Source organism: Dama dama, chromosome 5 (assembly GCF_033118175.1).
Source record: "Dama dama isolate Ldn47 chromosome 5, ASM3311817v1, whole genome shotgun sequence".
Classification (NCBI taxonomy): domain Eukaryota; kingdom Metazoa; phylum Chordata; class Mammalia; order Artiodactyla; family Cervidae; genus Dama; species Dama dama.
This window is the reverse complement of record NC_083685.1, coordinates 68,057,546-68,074,495: the sequence shown is the minus strand read 5'-3', so window position 1 is coordinate 68,074,495 and position 16,950 is coordinate 68,057,546. Positions and strand designations below refer to the sequence as shown.

At 34.9% G+C, this 16,950-nt stretch overlaps 1 protein-coding gene across 1 annotated transcript in view; it reads left to right on the top strand.

The window, feature by feature from the left end:
* Nucleotides 1-16,950, top strand: part of TLL1 (tolloid like 1) — a 288,550-nt gene that overhangs the window by 177,506 nt on the left and 94,094 nt on the right. The window contains exons 8-9 of the mRNA XM_061140921.1: nucleotides 1,544-1,668; nucleotides 12,026-12,141. Coding sequence (XP_060996904.1) covers nucleotides 1,544-1,668; nucleotides 12,026-12,141 — 241 coding nt within the window. The remainder of the gene's footprint in view (nucleotides 1-1,543; nucleotides 1,669-12,025; nucleotides 12,142-16,950) is intronic.

Below are 16,950 nucleotides of genomic sequence, written 5' to 3'. Positions count from 1 at the left end.
AGAAATGTAAATCAGAACTACAATAAAGTATCATCTCACACTGGTCAGAATAACCATCATCAAAAAACTCTACAAACAATAAATGTTAGAGACGGTGTGGAGAAAAGGGAACGCTCTTGCACTGTTGATGGGAATATAAATTGATGCAGCCACTATGGAGAACCGTATGGAGATTCCTTAAAAAAAAACTAGGAATAAGTCCACCATATGACCTAACAATCCCAGTACTGGACATATACTGAGAAAAAAATACTTGAAAAAGACACAAGAATCCCAGTGTTCTTCACAGCACTATTTACAATAACTATGATATGGCTGCAACCTAGATATCCATCTACAGATGAATGGATAAAGAAATTGTGGTACAATGGAATATTACTCAGCTATAAAACTAATGCATTTGATGAGATGGAGCTTCATTATAGAGCCTATTATAATAATAGAGCTTATTATACAAAGTGAAGTAAGCTAGAAACAGAAAGATAAATATCATATACTAAAGCATATATATGTAGTCTAGAAACGATGATACTGATGAACCTATTTTCAGCACAGCAAGTGAGATGCAGACATAAAGAACAGATTGTAGACACTGAAGGAAGGAGAGGGTGGGAAAATTGAGAAAGTAGCATTGAAATATATATATTACCATATGTAAAATAGTGGAAATTTGCTTTATGACATGCGGAACTCAAATCTAATTCTCTGTGACAACCTAGAGGGATAGGATGGGGTGGGAAGTGGGAAGGAGATTCAAGAATGAAGGCACATATGTACACCTATGGCTAATTCATGTTGATATATGGCAGAAACCAACACAGTATCATAAAGTAATTATTCTCCAATTAAAAATAAATTTAAAAAATGAATTTTAGATTTTGAAAAATATATATACTTTTTCTAAGGAAAAATTGAATGCCACCACTAGCTTTATACTCACCATATACATTCTTTAATTAATTTATTTTAATGGGAGGCTAATTACAATATTGTGGTGGATTTTGCCATACATTGACATGAATCAGCCATGGGTGCACATGTGTTCCCCATCCTGAACCCCCCTCCCACCTCCCTCCCCATCCCATCCCTCTGGGTTGTCCCAGTGCACCGGTTTATACAGAATGAAGTAAGTCAGAAAGAAAAACACCAATACAGTATATTAATGCATATATATGGAATTTAGAAAGATGGTAATGACGACCCTACATGAAAGACATCAAAAAAGACACAAATGTAAAGAACAGACTTTTGGATTCTATGGGAGAAGGTGAGGGAGGGATAATTTGAGAGAATAGCACTGAAACATGCGTATTACCATATGTGAAATAGATTACCAGTCTAAGTTCACCACACACATTTAGCACACAATTTTTTCCTACTTTGATGAAAGCATTTTGAGAGACTGACACACGGTTTAAATCTGAACATGATATATTTCTCCTTTGATTGGTTTGAGTTTGAAAAAAAAAACATATTTGTAAGGAATATATGTGTCTTAATTTGACAACTTATGTGTGACTTGTTTCTGATTTTTTTTTTTTAGGGGGATGTTTCTGGATACCATTCTCCCCTCACGTGATGATAATGGCATTCGTCCAGCAATTGGTCAGCGAACCCGCTTAAGCAAAGGAGATATTGCACAGGCAAGAAAGCTGTATAGATGTCCAGGTACTGCACCACCCAAACTCAGAAGCATAATTGAGTCTGATAGTGCTTTTCCAGATGAATGAGCCACAATTAACAGCTGTTTACTTGTCTCTTTTCATGCTGGCGAGCAACCGAGAGGTTCAGTTCAAAGTTACTAATCATAAAATGGAATAGAAGAGAAATCTGGAATACTCATCGGTATAATTCAAAACAAATTGATAGAAATAAAATTTCAAAAGCAGGGACAGTACGCTTTATTTCTTTTAATATAATGAATAAAAAAGAAAAAAAATAGTTGTTACTAAATAGCTGCATGAGTTCATAGTCAAATTACGAACTTCCTTGCCAACATAACAAGAATATCCTTTATTTCAACTTTAAAATTCGACCCTGAATGATCTTTTCTAGCAAGCACTATCATTAACAGTATATAAATTTAAATTTTATTAGGTGGAATTTATAACTTCGTTGCAAAAAACAAAGTAACTAATCATGTTACTAGTGAGCTACTAGTTTGTTTTTATGTTTGTTAATATGTTTGCTAGTTTGTTAATATGTTTGCTATTAGATACGTTTGTGAAAAAAGATTAAAGAGAGGTCTTAATAACAATGTTCCAAGGGAACACTAATGCCTTACTGGTCTAAGAAAGAAAAGATAAAGCAATTATACTCCAATTAAAAAAAAAAAAAAGATTCTGCTTTCAAATTGGAACTTCTTCATATCGTATGTACCTCCTATATATGCAACATGCTTTGAAATAGACTATATCAAAGATACATGCTTAATTTTGCTTAACACAGCATTTTCAATTTTTTTGTTGTTATTTATAGGAAACTAATACCTGTGAAGTTCAGTTTTTGTTCCAGATACTGATATCTTAAATAGTAAAATAGTGCTAAAAGCATTAGTTGGCTGCTCTTCCAGTAACTTATACAGACATTCAGGATAGGATGGGTAAATTAATCATTGAAGTTTTACATAGATTCCCATGTTTAAATTTTATTTATATATATTTAGTTATTGAAAAGTTATATTAACTAAGTTTACTGTGATTTTTGGCACCAGTCTAGGAAACTTTCTGATTGGGTAGCTGATTCATTCACAAAATGTCATATTTGCTCATTGACATATGGAAATGTCCACGTGGGGCAGAGAATGGTCTTCATCTTCCCTTTATCCCAGTAGTCAGCAGTCTGCTGGTGAAAGAGATACTCACTGGGATGTGTGAGTGGTGTTGTGTCTTTATAAATAACTCATTTGTTCTCTTGCTCTCTCTTTTTTGGGGGGCCTTTTTTTTCCCTTGTGACTCCCATTTTCTAAATAGATTCTCCACTTATTTGATCCAATTTTAGGGTTACTTCCCCTTTTTATTTCTAAACTCCTGATACTGAGCTCTTCTAATATAGTTTCTGGTCTTTATTTGCATTTTCTCTTAATATAGTTTTTCTATAGTGCTTATACTTCATACTTCATACCTATACCAACTGTCAACCCTAATACTCCCTTAGTAAATCTTCATTAATTAAATGTAAAGTAGCATAATGAAATTAACAAAAAATAAATATCTAAAAATAAAGAGGCTTTTGAAGATTAGAATCATTGTTATGTAAAAGTGTATGTGTAGTCACTCATAGATGTAGTCAAAATAGATGTTTACAAATTTAAAAGTGGTGTTAAACATACAGTGTATATATACAGATATCTACATCTATTGGATGTACATCTGTGTAGAAGTTGTAGGGATAGAAGACCAGTTTCATTGTGCAGGAAATTTAAATACTGGCAATTTTTTAAATGCTTGAACATTAAATTTATTTTTAAAATTAATATGAGGTTCTTTTTTAGTTATAGAAAATCTGTAATTCCTGATATAATTCCCTGAAATTTCAAAGAGAATATAACTTATATGTGTTTATATACAGTTCTTGGCTCAAATATGTTGCCAACATGCAAAAAAAAAGAAATTAGTCACTTTCTCATTTATTCACAGACCCATTTATTCATAAAACATTTCTTAGTTCAGTTGATAGTACTAGACACAGATCATTCCAAGTCAAAACTGTGGAGGGCATTCTCTCTTCATTCCTTTTCCTGCCATGCTTCCCACAACTAATCAATCCTGCTGCCTTCTTGGTATCTATCTCACATTCTTGAAGTGAATCCCCTATCCTAGGGATCCTCACCTTTTGTCTGGATTACTACAGTGCTTCCTAATTAACCTATTCCCTCTATTCTTACATCTCTTTAGTTCTCTGGCCATACTGCTGTTCAAGTGGCACTTCAATATGCAGATCTTACTCTGCTTATTTTAGCATAGAGACTGGTTTCCTTTCCCCTTGTCTCTTCCCCAGCCTCTTTGCTAGGTGTTTCACTTACAGCCTAGTTTCTCCCTTCTACTTCATCCAGCACCTGACACTACAGTGTACTCACCTCCTGCTTCTTCTTCAATCCAGAAAACTCCTACTGACTCCTAGCCAAGTCCTAATTAATATTCAGGATTTAGCTTCTGTGTAACCTCCTACTTAAAAACTAACTGATCTCCCAGGATTCCCGTGGTAGTAAATGCCCTATTTGCTCTGGCCTTCATGTCTTATTCCTAAAACCATCAATTCACTTGTCATTTCACAATTAGAGTATAATCTTTAGGACTGGAAGTAGACTTTTCCCTCAGGGTATTTTGTTGTTGTTTAGTCACTATGTGTCCAAATCTTTGTGACCCAATGGACTGCAGTTACCAGGCTTCCCCATCCTTCACTATCTCCTGGAGTTTGCTCAAACTCATGTCCATTGAGTCGGTGATGCTATCCAACCATCTCAATCCCCTGCTGTCCCCTTCTCCTCCCGTCCTCAATCTTTCCAGCATAAGAGTCTTTTCCAATGAGATGGCTCTTCACATTACATGACCAAAATAATGGAGCTTCAGCTTCAGCATCAGTCTTTCTAGTGAATATTCAGGATTGACTTCCTTTAGGATGGAGTGGTTTGATCTCTTTGCAGTCCAAGGGACTCTCAAGAGTCTTCTCCAGTACCATGATTCAAAAGCATCAGTTCTTCAACTCTCGGCCTTCTTTCTGGCCAAACTTTCACATTTATTCAAGACTACTGAAAAAGCATAGCTTTGACTGTATGAACCTTTGTCAGCAAAATGATATCTCTGGTTTTTAATATGCTGTCTAGGTTTGTCATAGCTTTCCTTTCAAGGAGCAAGAATCTTTTAATTTCATGGCTTCAGTCACCATTAGCAGTGATTTTTGGAACCCAAGAAAATAAAATATGTCACTGCTTTCCCATTTTCCCCTTCTATTTGCCATGAAGTGATGGGACCAGATGCCATGAAAGTGAAAGGGAAAGTCACTCAGTCATGTCCAACTCTTTGCGACCCCATGTACATTCCATGGAATTCTCCAGGCCAGAATACTGGAGTGGATACCCTTTCCCTTCCCCAGGGTGTTTTTCCAACCCAGGGATCGAACCCAGGTCTCCTGCATTGCTGGTGGATTCTTTACCAGCTGAGCCACAAGGGAAGCCCAAGAATACTGGAGTGGGTAGCCTATCCCTTCTCCAGTGGTTCTTCCTGACCCAGGAATTGAACCGGGTCAATCTACTGCATTGCAGGCAGATTCTTTACCAGCTGAGCTGTCAGGGAAGCCCCAGGGGCTTCCTGAAGTTGCTACGATCTTAGTTTTTTGAATGTTAAGTTTCAAGCCAGCTTTTTCACTCTCTTCTTTCTTTCACCCTAATCAAGAGGCTTTTTAGTTCCTCTTCACTTTTTGCCTTTAGAGTGGTATCATCTACGTATCAATTAAATATTAGGTGCTCATAAGTGGTTGCTGTATGAATGAAATAGTTGCTTTAATATGTGAAAGGTACTACACCAGATATTATGTCCACAGAGAAGGAAGCACCGATTATGCACACAAATAGCCAATCATCTGTGCAATTCTCCAGACAATGTTATTTGTCAAGGAAGTAAATCTCATCAGTAAAGGATGCTAAAGCAGTTCTGAGAGGGGGGCCTGAACTGAGCTGCACCGTGGAATGAGGAAGACTTCTTGGAACTGGTGTCGGACTTGGCAAGGGAGTTACCGTTGAAATATATTTTAAAATATTTCAGTAATTAATTTCACCATTATGACTCAGATGACAGGATTTCTTTTAACATTTCTTACCTTAAAATCATTTTAAATCTATATTTTATTTCTTACATTTAAAAGTTTGAGAGAGCAATGGATGTATGAAGTTGATTAGGTAGTGCTAAGTTGTTTAGATATAGTTTTATTTCTTCCCATACTCTAGAGTTTATCAAGATTTTGAGGGAAGAGATTTATCTACTACAAGTTATTGTACTTTTTTTGAGTTAGTAACATTATAAAGATATTCTTTAAGACTATTGAAAAGTTATCCTCAATCTTTGATATCTGTTGGATATTACAGACATTTGCCACAAAAAATATCTGTAGATGGGAATACAAACAACTGTAAATCAGTAATAATTTCTCTGCCACACACAATCCAGGAAGCATTTATACAATTCAAAAACAATTTTCTATCTTGGAAGGTAAAGCATACATGAGAACCATCTGTTGCAAAAGTGAGATGGATCATAAAATATTTAGAAGTTTACTCTTTATTATTATTTTTAAATTTTGATGAAACACATATAATGTATGTCCTATTAAAAAATTTTATTGTACAGTACAGTGCTGTCAATTATATACACATTGGTATACAGCAGATCTCTTTAGAAATCTCATGAGATATTTGTCTTTTTGTTTATGTCTAGCCTATTTCACTAGAATTATGTCCCCAAGTTTCATCCCTGTTGTAGCACATGACAAATTTCTTTCTGTTTGAAGGTTGAATAATATTCCATTGTATGCATATACCATGTTTTATTTATTCATTCATCCAATGATAAGACAGTTTGTTTCTATGGCTGCTGTCAGTAATACTCAATGAATATGTGAGTGTACATATTTCTTCAAGACTTTGTTCTCAATTGTTTTGCATCAATACCCAGAAGCAGAGTTGGGTATAATTTGGTAGCTCTATTTATTATTATTATTTTTTTTAATTTTAAACTATTTTTTTTAATTTTTTATTATTATTATTATTATTATTTTTGTCATACATTGATATGAATCAGCCATAGATTTACACGTATTCCCCATCCCGATCCCCCCTCCCACCTCCCTCTCCACCCGATTCCTCTGGGTCTTCCCAGTGCACCAGGTCCGAGCACTTGTCTCATGCATCCCACCTGGGCTGGTGATCTGTTTCACCATAGATAGTATACATGCTGTTCTTTTGAAATATCCCACCCTCACATTCTCCCACAGAGTTCAAAAGTCTGTTCTGTATTTCTGTGCCTCTTTTTCTGTTTTGCATATCGGGTTATCGTTACCATCTTTCTAAATTCCATATATATGTGTTAGTATGCTGTAATGTTCTTTATCTTTCTGGCTTACTTCACTCTGTATAAGGGGCTCCAGTTTCATCCATCTCATTAGGACTGGTTCAAATGAATTCTTTTTAACGGCTGAGTAATATTCCATGGTGTATATGTACCACAGCTTCCTTATCCATTCATCTGCTGATGGGCATCTAGGTTGCTTCCATGTCCTGGCTATTATAAACAGTGCTGCGATGAACATTGGGGTGCACGTGTCTCTTTCAGATCTGGTTTCCTCAGTGTGTATGCCCAGAAGTGGGATTGCTGGGTCATATGGCAGTTCTATTTCCAGTTTTTTAAGAAATCTCCACACTGTTTTCCATAGCGGCTGTACTAGTTTGCATTCCCACCAACAGTGTAAGAGGGTTCCCTTTTCTCCACACCCTCTCCAGCATTTATTGCTTGTAGACTTTTGGATAGCAGCCATCCTGACTGGCATGTAATGGTACCTCATTGTGGTTTTGATTTGCATTTCTCTAATAATGAGTGATGTTGAGCATCTTTTCATGTGTTTATTTATTATTTCTGAGGAAACTCCACATTGTTTTCCATGGTGGCTGCACCATTTTGCATTCCTAACAGCAGTGTAAAGTGGTTCTCTATATCCTCACCAACACTTGCTATTTCTGTTTCTTTGATAATGGCCAACCAACCATTGTGAGGTGATATCTCATTGTGGTTTTGATTTTCCTTTCTCTGATGATTAGTGACATTGAGCACTTTTCTCATGTATCTATTGGCCATTTGTATGTCGTCTGTGGAGAAATGTCTATTCAAGTCATTTGCACATTTTAAAGTTTGGTAACTTGGGGTTTGTTTTGTTGTTTGTTCGCAAAGTTCCTTCTGTGTTTTGGATATAACCCCTTATGAGATGCATGATTTGCGAATGTTCCATTCCAAAGATTTCTTTGATTCTTTCCTTTGCTACACAGAAGTTGTTTAGCCTGCTGTTGTCCCCCTTGTCCATTTTTACTCTTATTACCTGTGCTTTTGGTTTCATATCTAAGCAATCATTGCCAAGACCTCTGTTATGATGTTTTTCACCTATGTTTTTCTTCTGGGAATTTTACAAATTGGGGTCTTACTTTTAGGTCTTTAATCCACTTTGAGTTGATTTTTGAGGATAGTGAAAAAACGGGTTTGATTTTATTCTCTTGTATGTGTGTATCTAGTTTCCCTAAAAGAGCCTATCTTTTCACCATTGAAAAGTCTTAGCACCCTTGTCAAAGATCCCATTTTACTGTTTAGGTGTGGGTTTATTTTTGGCTCTTTATTCTGTCCCATTGGTCTATATGCCTCTCTTATGCCAGTATCATACTTTTAATTACTGTAGATATGTAGTATGTTTTGAGGTTAAGAAGAATGAGGCTTCCAGCTCTGTTTCCCCTCTCCCCCACCCCCCCGCCCCAACTCAGGATTGTTTTGGCTATTTAGGATTTGTGATGCTATATGAATTTTAAGACTTTTCCTCCCATTTCTACAAAAATATGCCACTGGGAATTTGATAATGATTGCACTGAATTTTAGAAATTTATCCATGCTTTGACTAGGATGGATAATATTTTAACAGTATTAAGTTTTCCAATCCATGAAAACATCTTTGTGTCCTTTACATTTCTTTTATCGATATTTTATAGTCTTCAATGTTCATGTCTTTTGCCTCAAGTTTATTTTGCCTCTTTCATTCCTAAATATTTTATTACTGAGGGGGGTTTCTTATAAACAGTTATTTTCTTAATTTCATTTTCATATTGTTCGTTGATAGTTAATGGATATACAACTGAACTTTGTGTGTTGATTTTGTATTCTATAATTTTGTATATTTTTTTATTACTTCTAACAGTATTTTTTTTTGTCTGTGGAATCTTTATGATTTTGTACATATAAGATCATGTCATCTGCCTAGAGAGATGAAAATTCAATTTGTGAATTGTTTTACTTTAGAATGATTTTTATTAGGAGACTGATGATAATTTTTCTTTGTATATTTATGCTTTTTTTTCTCTTAGATAAGACTGGGGTTTTTTTAGCTCAAAGATACATTGTAAAAGTTACGCCCACAGTTTTCCTACCTGTGTCAGAGGTATCTTAAGTGTTAAATAGAGGGCTTTGGGCATAACAATACTTGACCCCTACAAAACAACTTTATGAAATACATATTAATAAGAGCCACTTTAAAGAACAGAAAACTGAAGTTGAAGGTTTTGAGACTTGCTTGTATGACATAACAAGGGATTATGTCGTGAGTCAAATTTCTCTCTTATCATCCATATACTAAATAGATTTCTGTGTAAATGAGGAGACTATGTATTTAACTTAGTAGTGCCATCATTTCTGTGCTAATTTTCCTTTAGTTGTTTTAATTATAAAATTAGTTTTTATACCTGGACATGAATCAACAAATGCCCAGGGAAATTTATGAAAATCTTCTGAAATAGGGATCAGGTAGCCTGGGATAGCCACATGCACTGAGGGAAATGCACAAATGATTACAACTTGGCAATTGGTGTCCACAGTTCTTGCATTATAAGTAGGTGCTATGTAATACATTTATTAGATGTTTGAACTATATTCTTTTTTTTTTTTGCATTTCAGAGAGCTGTTTTATTGTTTTATCAGTATAATAATGTTTGTTTACATGTGTGAGTTAATTGTTTTAATTCCACTTGAGGAAATCCAGTACCAACATTCTATGTAGCTTAGAATTACAGAATTTATTTTTAAACTGCTATAAATTGTAGGTATTTTCATTGAAACACACCCAATTCCCCAATGGCTATTTAGCACCTAAACTGATCATAATTAGAAACACATCAGTTGCATTAATAAATCTTCACAAATTTTCATTTTTCTAAGGGGTCTTATAGTGTCATATTTATCAAGTATCCTTAGATGATTCATGGAAAGTGTTGATTACATATTTTTTACCTTTAGCATTTTTCTTTTATTCTCAAGTTGCTTTTATCTGCCTGTTTATCAGAATAAATATTGCTTGCTCTTATTTTAAATTTGTTTTGTTGTACAAGCATTATTTGTTGTTGTTATTCAGCCTCTCAGTCATGTCCGACTCTTTGTGACCACATGAACTGCAGCATACCAGGCTTGCCTTGTCCTAAACCATCTCCTGGAGTTTGCTCAAACTCATGTCCATTGAGTCTGCGAGGCCATCCAAGAATCTCATCCTCTGTCTTCCCCTTCTCCTTCTGCCTTCAATCTTTCCCAGCATCAGGGTCTTTCCCAATGCGTCAGTTCTTCGCAACAGGTGGCCAAACTATTGGAGCTTCAGCTTCAGCATCAGTCCTTCCAAAGAGTATTCAGGGTGATTTCCTTTAGGATTGACTGGTTGGATCTCCTTTCTGTCCAAGGGACTCTCAAGAGTCTTCTCCCTCATGACAGTTCAAAGGCATCAGTTCTTAAGTGCTCAGCCTTTTTTATTGTTCCAGCTCTCATATCCGTACATGACTATGGGAAAAACCATAGCTTTGACTATGCGGACCTTTGTAGTTAATGTCTCTGTTTTTTAATACACTGTCTAGGTTTGTCACTGCTTTTCTTCCAAGGAGCAAGTATCTTTTAATTTCATGGCTGCATAAATATTTATATCATATCAAACTCTTTTTACATGTCTATTTTATGTTTTCCAAGCTATTATTTTTGTTTCTTCATTTAAATCAAGATATGCAGAACCATTTATAATGTATTGGTTTGATGAGACAAGAGTTCATCTGCTAGAGTTCACCTGCTGGCTCTATAATATGGTAATATATCAGGTTTTATCTCAGTTTTCTTCAGAAGGAAGGAGTTATTCTTTCAAACTGTTAACTGAAAGTTATAAACATCTTTATATAAATATTTATATAAACTAACTGCTGTATAGGAATTGTTCATGAATTAAGGGTACTTCAATCAGCTTAGATTCATTTAACTCAGATCATGTCTTGCAAAAGCAACAAGACAGTCCATTGTAGAATGCTTCTGACCACAAACCTTGGCTGAACCAGTGAGCTAATTATCCTCTGATCTTGCCTTTGTTGAATTGGCCTATAGATACTAGTCATACAGATCTTGAGGCTGTACAGTTGACTGTTTGCTACATCAGATGACTGGTAATTACTACCAAGAAGTGAGATAGGGGCTGTTGGTTGTTTGGTTGTTTAGTCGCTAAGTTGTGTCCAACTCTTATGACCCCATGGACTGTAGACTGCCAGGCTCCTCTCCATGGCATTCTCCAGTAGATAGGGGTAGTAAAAGGAAAATAAAATTGCTTTCCCAGAAATTTCTACTTATAATAGGCAGAAAACAGAGAATAAATAAATATCTATATCTCATTGGAAAATCTGTCTTCCATAATGTTTTATGTTTCAACTTATTCCAGTTTATTTTGAAAAAAAAAAATCATTGTGTGTCATTTTGGTACCACTTTTATTGACTATTTATTCATTATTATTTAAATTTTCTTTTTCCCAACTTTGATACAGTACTCATTATTAAAATTAACTTCCCTCTACACCAAATATAATAATAGAATGTTTCATGGAGTCCCAGAATCACATCGAATAGGTACCCACTGGATTCAAACTGAGTATAGGTAATGTATAAGTTGGCTATTTGCCTCTTGGGAATGAATGAGAAATGTTTCCATGAGGAAAAATTTTACGGTTCTTCAGGTTATTTATCTCATAATCTTGTTATATGTTTAGCTATAGCAATCCCTTTAAGTATACTGAAATTCTAGTAAGAAAGACATTTAAAAAAAATTACTTATAAAGGAAAAGTGTTTTATAAAATACAAATATATATCCTTGTCTAACACCAAAAGACTCAAGATTCATTTATGAAGCAAGTGTCTTTTATAAAAAATAATGGATAATTTTATCTTTTTCATTAAAAAAAATCAAACATATGTTGTTTTTTCTTTCTTTCAGCATGTGGAGAAACCCTGCAAGAATCCAATGGCAATCTGTCCTCCCCAGGATTTCCAAATGGCTATCCGTCTTATACACACTGCATCTGGAGAGTCTCTGTGACCCCAGGAGAGAAGGTGGTTTATCCCATCAAGGGTTCTCTCTCTTTCAGTTTTAAATGCAAAGGTTCCTCTTCTTTCAAATATATTTTACTTTGTTTTGCATTCTTATTTGATTAATTGAATAGCTCAGAAAACTTATGATGGGTATTATGCAAGCTCCAGGAATTTTTTGAAAGAGATAATTTTAAAAGAAATAGTAAATGATCTAAAAGGGTTGACATAATACAAATTATGTTCTCAGATACAATGGAATTAAGTTAAAAATCAGTATCAGAAAGATAACTAGAAAAATCCCACACATATTAAAACTGGGAAATATATATCAACTATCCTATTCATTCAAGAAGAAATTGTGATAAAAATTAGAAATCATTTTCAATTATAACAAAAGTACTGAGAATTCCAAGTCTGTAAAATACATGTAAAGCATATTTAGAAGGAAATTCAGAAACTTATATATGCATATTAGGAAATAAAAAATACTCCAAACTAAAGAGATAGATATCCATATAAAGATGCTAGAAAAAGGAGCAATAAAATAAATGGAATAGTACATAAAGGAAGAAATAAAAAATAAATTTAAAAACATGAAACTATGTGGTACAAAATATGGACAATGTTGGTACTTTGAAACAATTTAGAAAATAGAGAAATGGATGAGAAGAGATCAAGAAAAAAGAATAACAGAGAAAGCACAATTATCTAATAATTAGCATAAAATGATTATTATAACCATAGATGCTTTAGACACCAAAAAAACATTTTGAATATTATGCCAATAACTTTGAAAATGTAAATGAAATGGGAAAATTACTACAAAATATTAATTAGTCAGCTCTTATTCAAGAAGAAATTTAAAAATTTGAATGTTTCTATAACCAATAGAGAAGTCAAATTACTGTTTATTTGAATTATTAGTCAAAAAAATTCTTGACAATGAAAACCCAGGCTAGATGGCTTCATGAGTAAGTTCTACCCAACAACCCAGTAAGAAATAAATATGGTCTTACATAAAGTCTTCCAGAGAATAAAATAAAAATTACACTCTACTGTTTATATGGTTAGGGTTTCCAATGTGGCTCAGTGGTAAAGAATCCATCTGTAATGCAGAAGATGTGGTTTTGATTCCTGGGTCAGGAAGATCCCTTGGAGAAGGAAATGGCAACCCACTCCAAGATTCTTGCCTGGAAAATCCCTTGGGCAGAGGAGCCTGGAGGGCTACCGTTCATGGGTTTACAAAAAAGTAAGGCATGACTTAGTCACTAAACACCAACAACAATTTATATAGTTAGCAAAACCTGATAGCCATCCTGATGAAAAAACAGTGTAAGAAAGGAAAATTTTAACCCAGACTCACATTTGAATATGTATGTAAAATCCTCCCCACATTACCAAAACAAATGCAAATATCTACGCATGTATATGTATATACGTATCTATCTATAATTATATAAGTACCATATAAAGTATATTACTATTACTATATATCTCAAAAGCAAATATATGCATGGATATGTGTATATATGTATTATATATCATATATATATATGTTTGTGTTTATATGTATGTGTACATACATATAAGCACCATTAAATGAGTATCTCAGTTAAATCAAGAAAAAGATCTATTAGTGATTTAACAGCAACAACAAACCCTGAGCAAATTAGGAAAATAAAAATATTTCATTAATTTTATGAAGAAAATCAACAAAAGCTAGTGCAAGTACCATTGTCATTGGGCTTTCCTGGTGGTTCAGATGATAAAGAATTTGCCGGCAATGCAGGAGACCTGGGTTGGATCCCTGGATTGGTAAGATCCCATGGAGAAGGGAAGGGCTACTCACCCCAGTGCTCTTGCCTAGAGAATTCCATGGACAGAAGAGCCTGGCAGGTTACAGTCCCTGGGTAACAAAAAGTTGGACACGACTGATTGACTTTCACTTTCCTGTTCACCGTTATTATTGGTGACATTCTGAAAATATTTCTTTTGAAATAGGTAAAAAATCAAGTGTGTCCACCAGTTTCCCCAACCCTTTTTAAAAAAGGTTTGGTAGAAGTTGTAGCACATTAAGGGAAGAAAATGAAATTATACATATAAGGATTAAAAAGGAAGATGTAAACTTCCCTTTATCAGATTGTTTGTTACAGAATTTTAAATTACTAAGAAGTGAAATAAATAAATAAGTTAATTTCTAGATTCTTTCTTAAACATCTTTCCTGACCAAGATTTTAATGATTGCTTTTTAAAAGTTGTTAAATGATTTTTGTCCTTTGTTTTTCACTAATTCATCTGGAATGACTCAAAGACACTTTAGTTTCAGTGAAAATGAAAATGCAGTTAAGGAAAAATCTGTATCCCTGATAATTGAGTGGTATTATGAGTGTGATGGGTATGGAGTTGTGCAGGATATTACTTTCATTCTCTGGGTTATACAATATACCTATTTGTTTATTAAACTTTATGCATAGTAGTTTTTATATTTTAATCCCATACCATAATTTGTTCATTCTCCCTTCTCTCTCCCTTTTGGTAACAAGTTTGTTCTTACAATGAAAATTAAATGAAACTTTTGTGTGCATAAATAGATTTTACACATAAAAAGTTATAAAATACTTGTAGTACATGAATGCACATGTTATTCTTTATAAAGTTATTTTTAATTTAAGAATTATGAGTCTATGTTGTAACATAGTTATAGGTGTTGATCAATTTCTACTTATAGTCTTTGAATAAGCCCTTGAAAATATATTGTGAAAATCATTCAGTTCAGTTCAGTTGCTCAGTCGTGCCCTACTCTTTGTGACCCCATGGACTGCAGCACTGCAGGCCTCTCTGTTCATTACCAACTCTCGGAGCTTACTCAAACTCATGCCCATTGAGTTGGTGATGCCATCCAAACATCTCATCCTTTGTCTGTCCTTAAAAACATACTGAAGAGTAAGATATAAAAGTAAACATAGCTTCAGAGAAAGTTTAAAACTCTACATAATTTTTTCATCCTATTTGTTCTTTTTCCTTAATTTTTTTGGAGTCTGTTTGATTTACGATGTTGTGTTAGTTTCAGATATATAGCAAAGTCAATCTGTTATACATACATATATATATATATATATATATATCTCCACCCTATTTTAAGTTCTTTTCCCTAATAGGACGTTACAGAGTATTGAGCTTCCTGTGCAATACCGTAGGTCCATACTAGTTATCTATTTATACATAGAAATGTGTGTCCTGCTGCTGCTGCTAAGTCGCTTCAGTATGTCATTCCTAATCTCCCAATTTATCCCTCCTCCCTTACCTCTCAGATTCAGTTCAGTCACTCACCCATGTCCAACTCTTTGTGACCCAATGGACTACAGCACGCCAGGCTTCCCTGTCCGTCACCAATTCCCAGAGCTTGCTCAAACTCATGTCCATTGAGTCAGTGATGCCATCAAACCTTCTCATCCTCTATCGTCCCCTTCTCCTCCTGCTTTCAATCTTTCCCAGCATCAGGGTCTTTTCCAATGAATTAATTCTTCACATCAGGTGGCCTAAGTATTGGAGCTTCAGCTTCAGCATCAGTCCTTTTGATTTCATGGCTGCAGTCGTCACTGCCCACAATGATTTTGGAGCTCAGGAAAATAAAATTTGTCACTGTTTTCCCCTTCTATTTACCTGGAAGCGATGGCACTGGATGCCATGATCCAAGGTTTTTGAATGTTTAGTTTTAAGCCAGGCTTTTCACTTTCCTCTTTCGCTCTCATCAAGAGGATCTTTAATTCCTCTTCCTTTCTGCAATTAGAATGGTGTTATCTGTATATCTGAGGTTGTTGATATTTCTCCCAGCAATCTTGATTGCAGCTTGTGATTCACCCAGTGTGGTATTGTACATGATGTACTCTGCATATTTTCTTGGACTTCAAAATCACTGGGCATGGTGACTGCAACCATGAAATTGAAAGACACTTGCTGCTTGAAAGAAAGGCTATGACAAACCTAGATAGCATATTAAAAAACAAAGACATCAATTTGCTGACAAAGGTCCACATAGTGAAAGCTATGGTTTTTTCAGTAGTCATGAATGGATGTGGGAATTGGACCAAAGAAACAAAGAAAAGAAGGCTGAAGCCTGAAGAATTGATACTTTCAAATTGTGGTGCTGGAGAAGACTTGAGAGTTCCTTGGATTTCATGTAGATTAAACCGGTCAATCCTAAAAGAAACCAACCCTAAATATTCATTGAAAGGACTGTTGTTGAAGCTGAAGTTCTAATGCTTTGGCTACCTGATAGGAATAACTCTCTCATTGGAAAAGACCCTTATGCTGGGAAAGATTGAAGGTAAAAGGAGAGGAGGGTGGCATACAATGAGATGGTTAGATAGCATCACTGACTCAATGGATATGAACTTGACCTACATACAAGTTTCTCAGCAGATCAGTAAGGTGGTCTGGTATTCCCCATCCCTTTAAAATTTCCCACAGTTTGTTGTGATCCACACAATCATAGGCTTTAGAGTAGTCAATGAAGCAGAAGTAGATGTTTTTCTGGAATTCCCCTACTTTCTTTATGATCCAGAGAGTGTTGACAATTTGGTCTGTGTTTCCTCTGCCTTTTCTAAACCCAAATTATACATCTGGGCATTCTCGGTTCAGGTACTGCTGAAGCCTAGTTTGAAGGATTTTGATCTTAACCTTGCTAGCATGTGCAATGAGCACAATTGTACAGTAGTGAACATTCTTTGGCATTGCCCTTCTTTGAGACCGAAATTAAAACTGACCTTTTCCAGTCCTGTGGCCCTTGAGTTTTCCAGATTTGCTGACGTGTTAAGTGCAACACTTTAA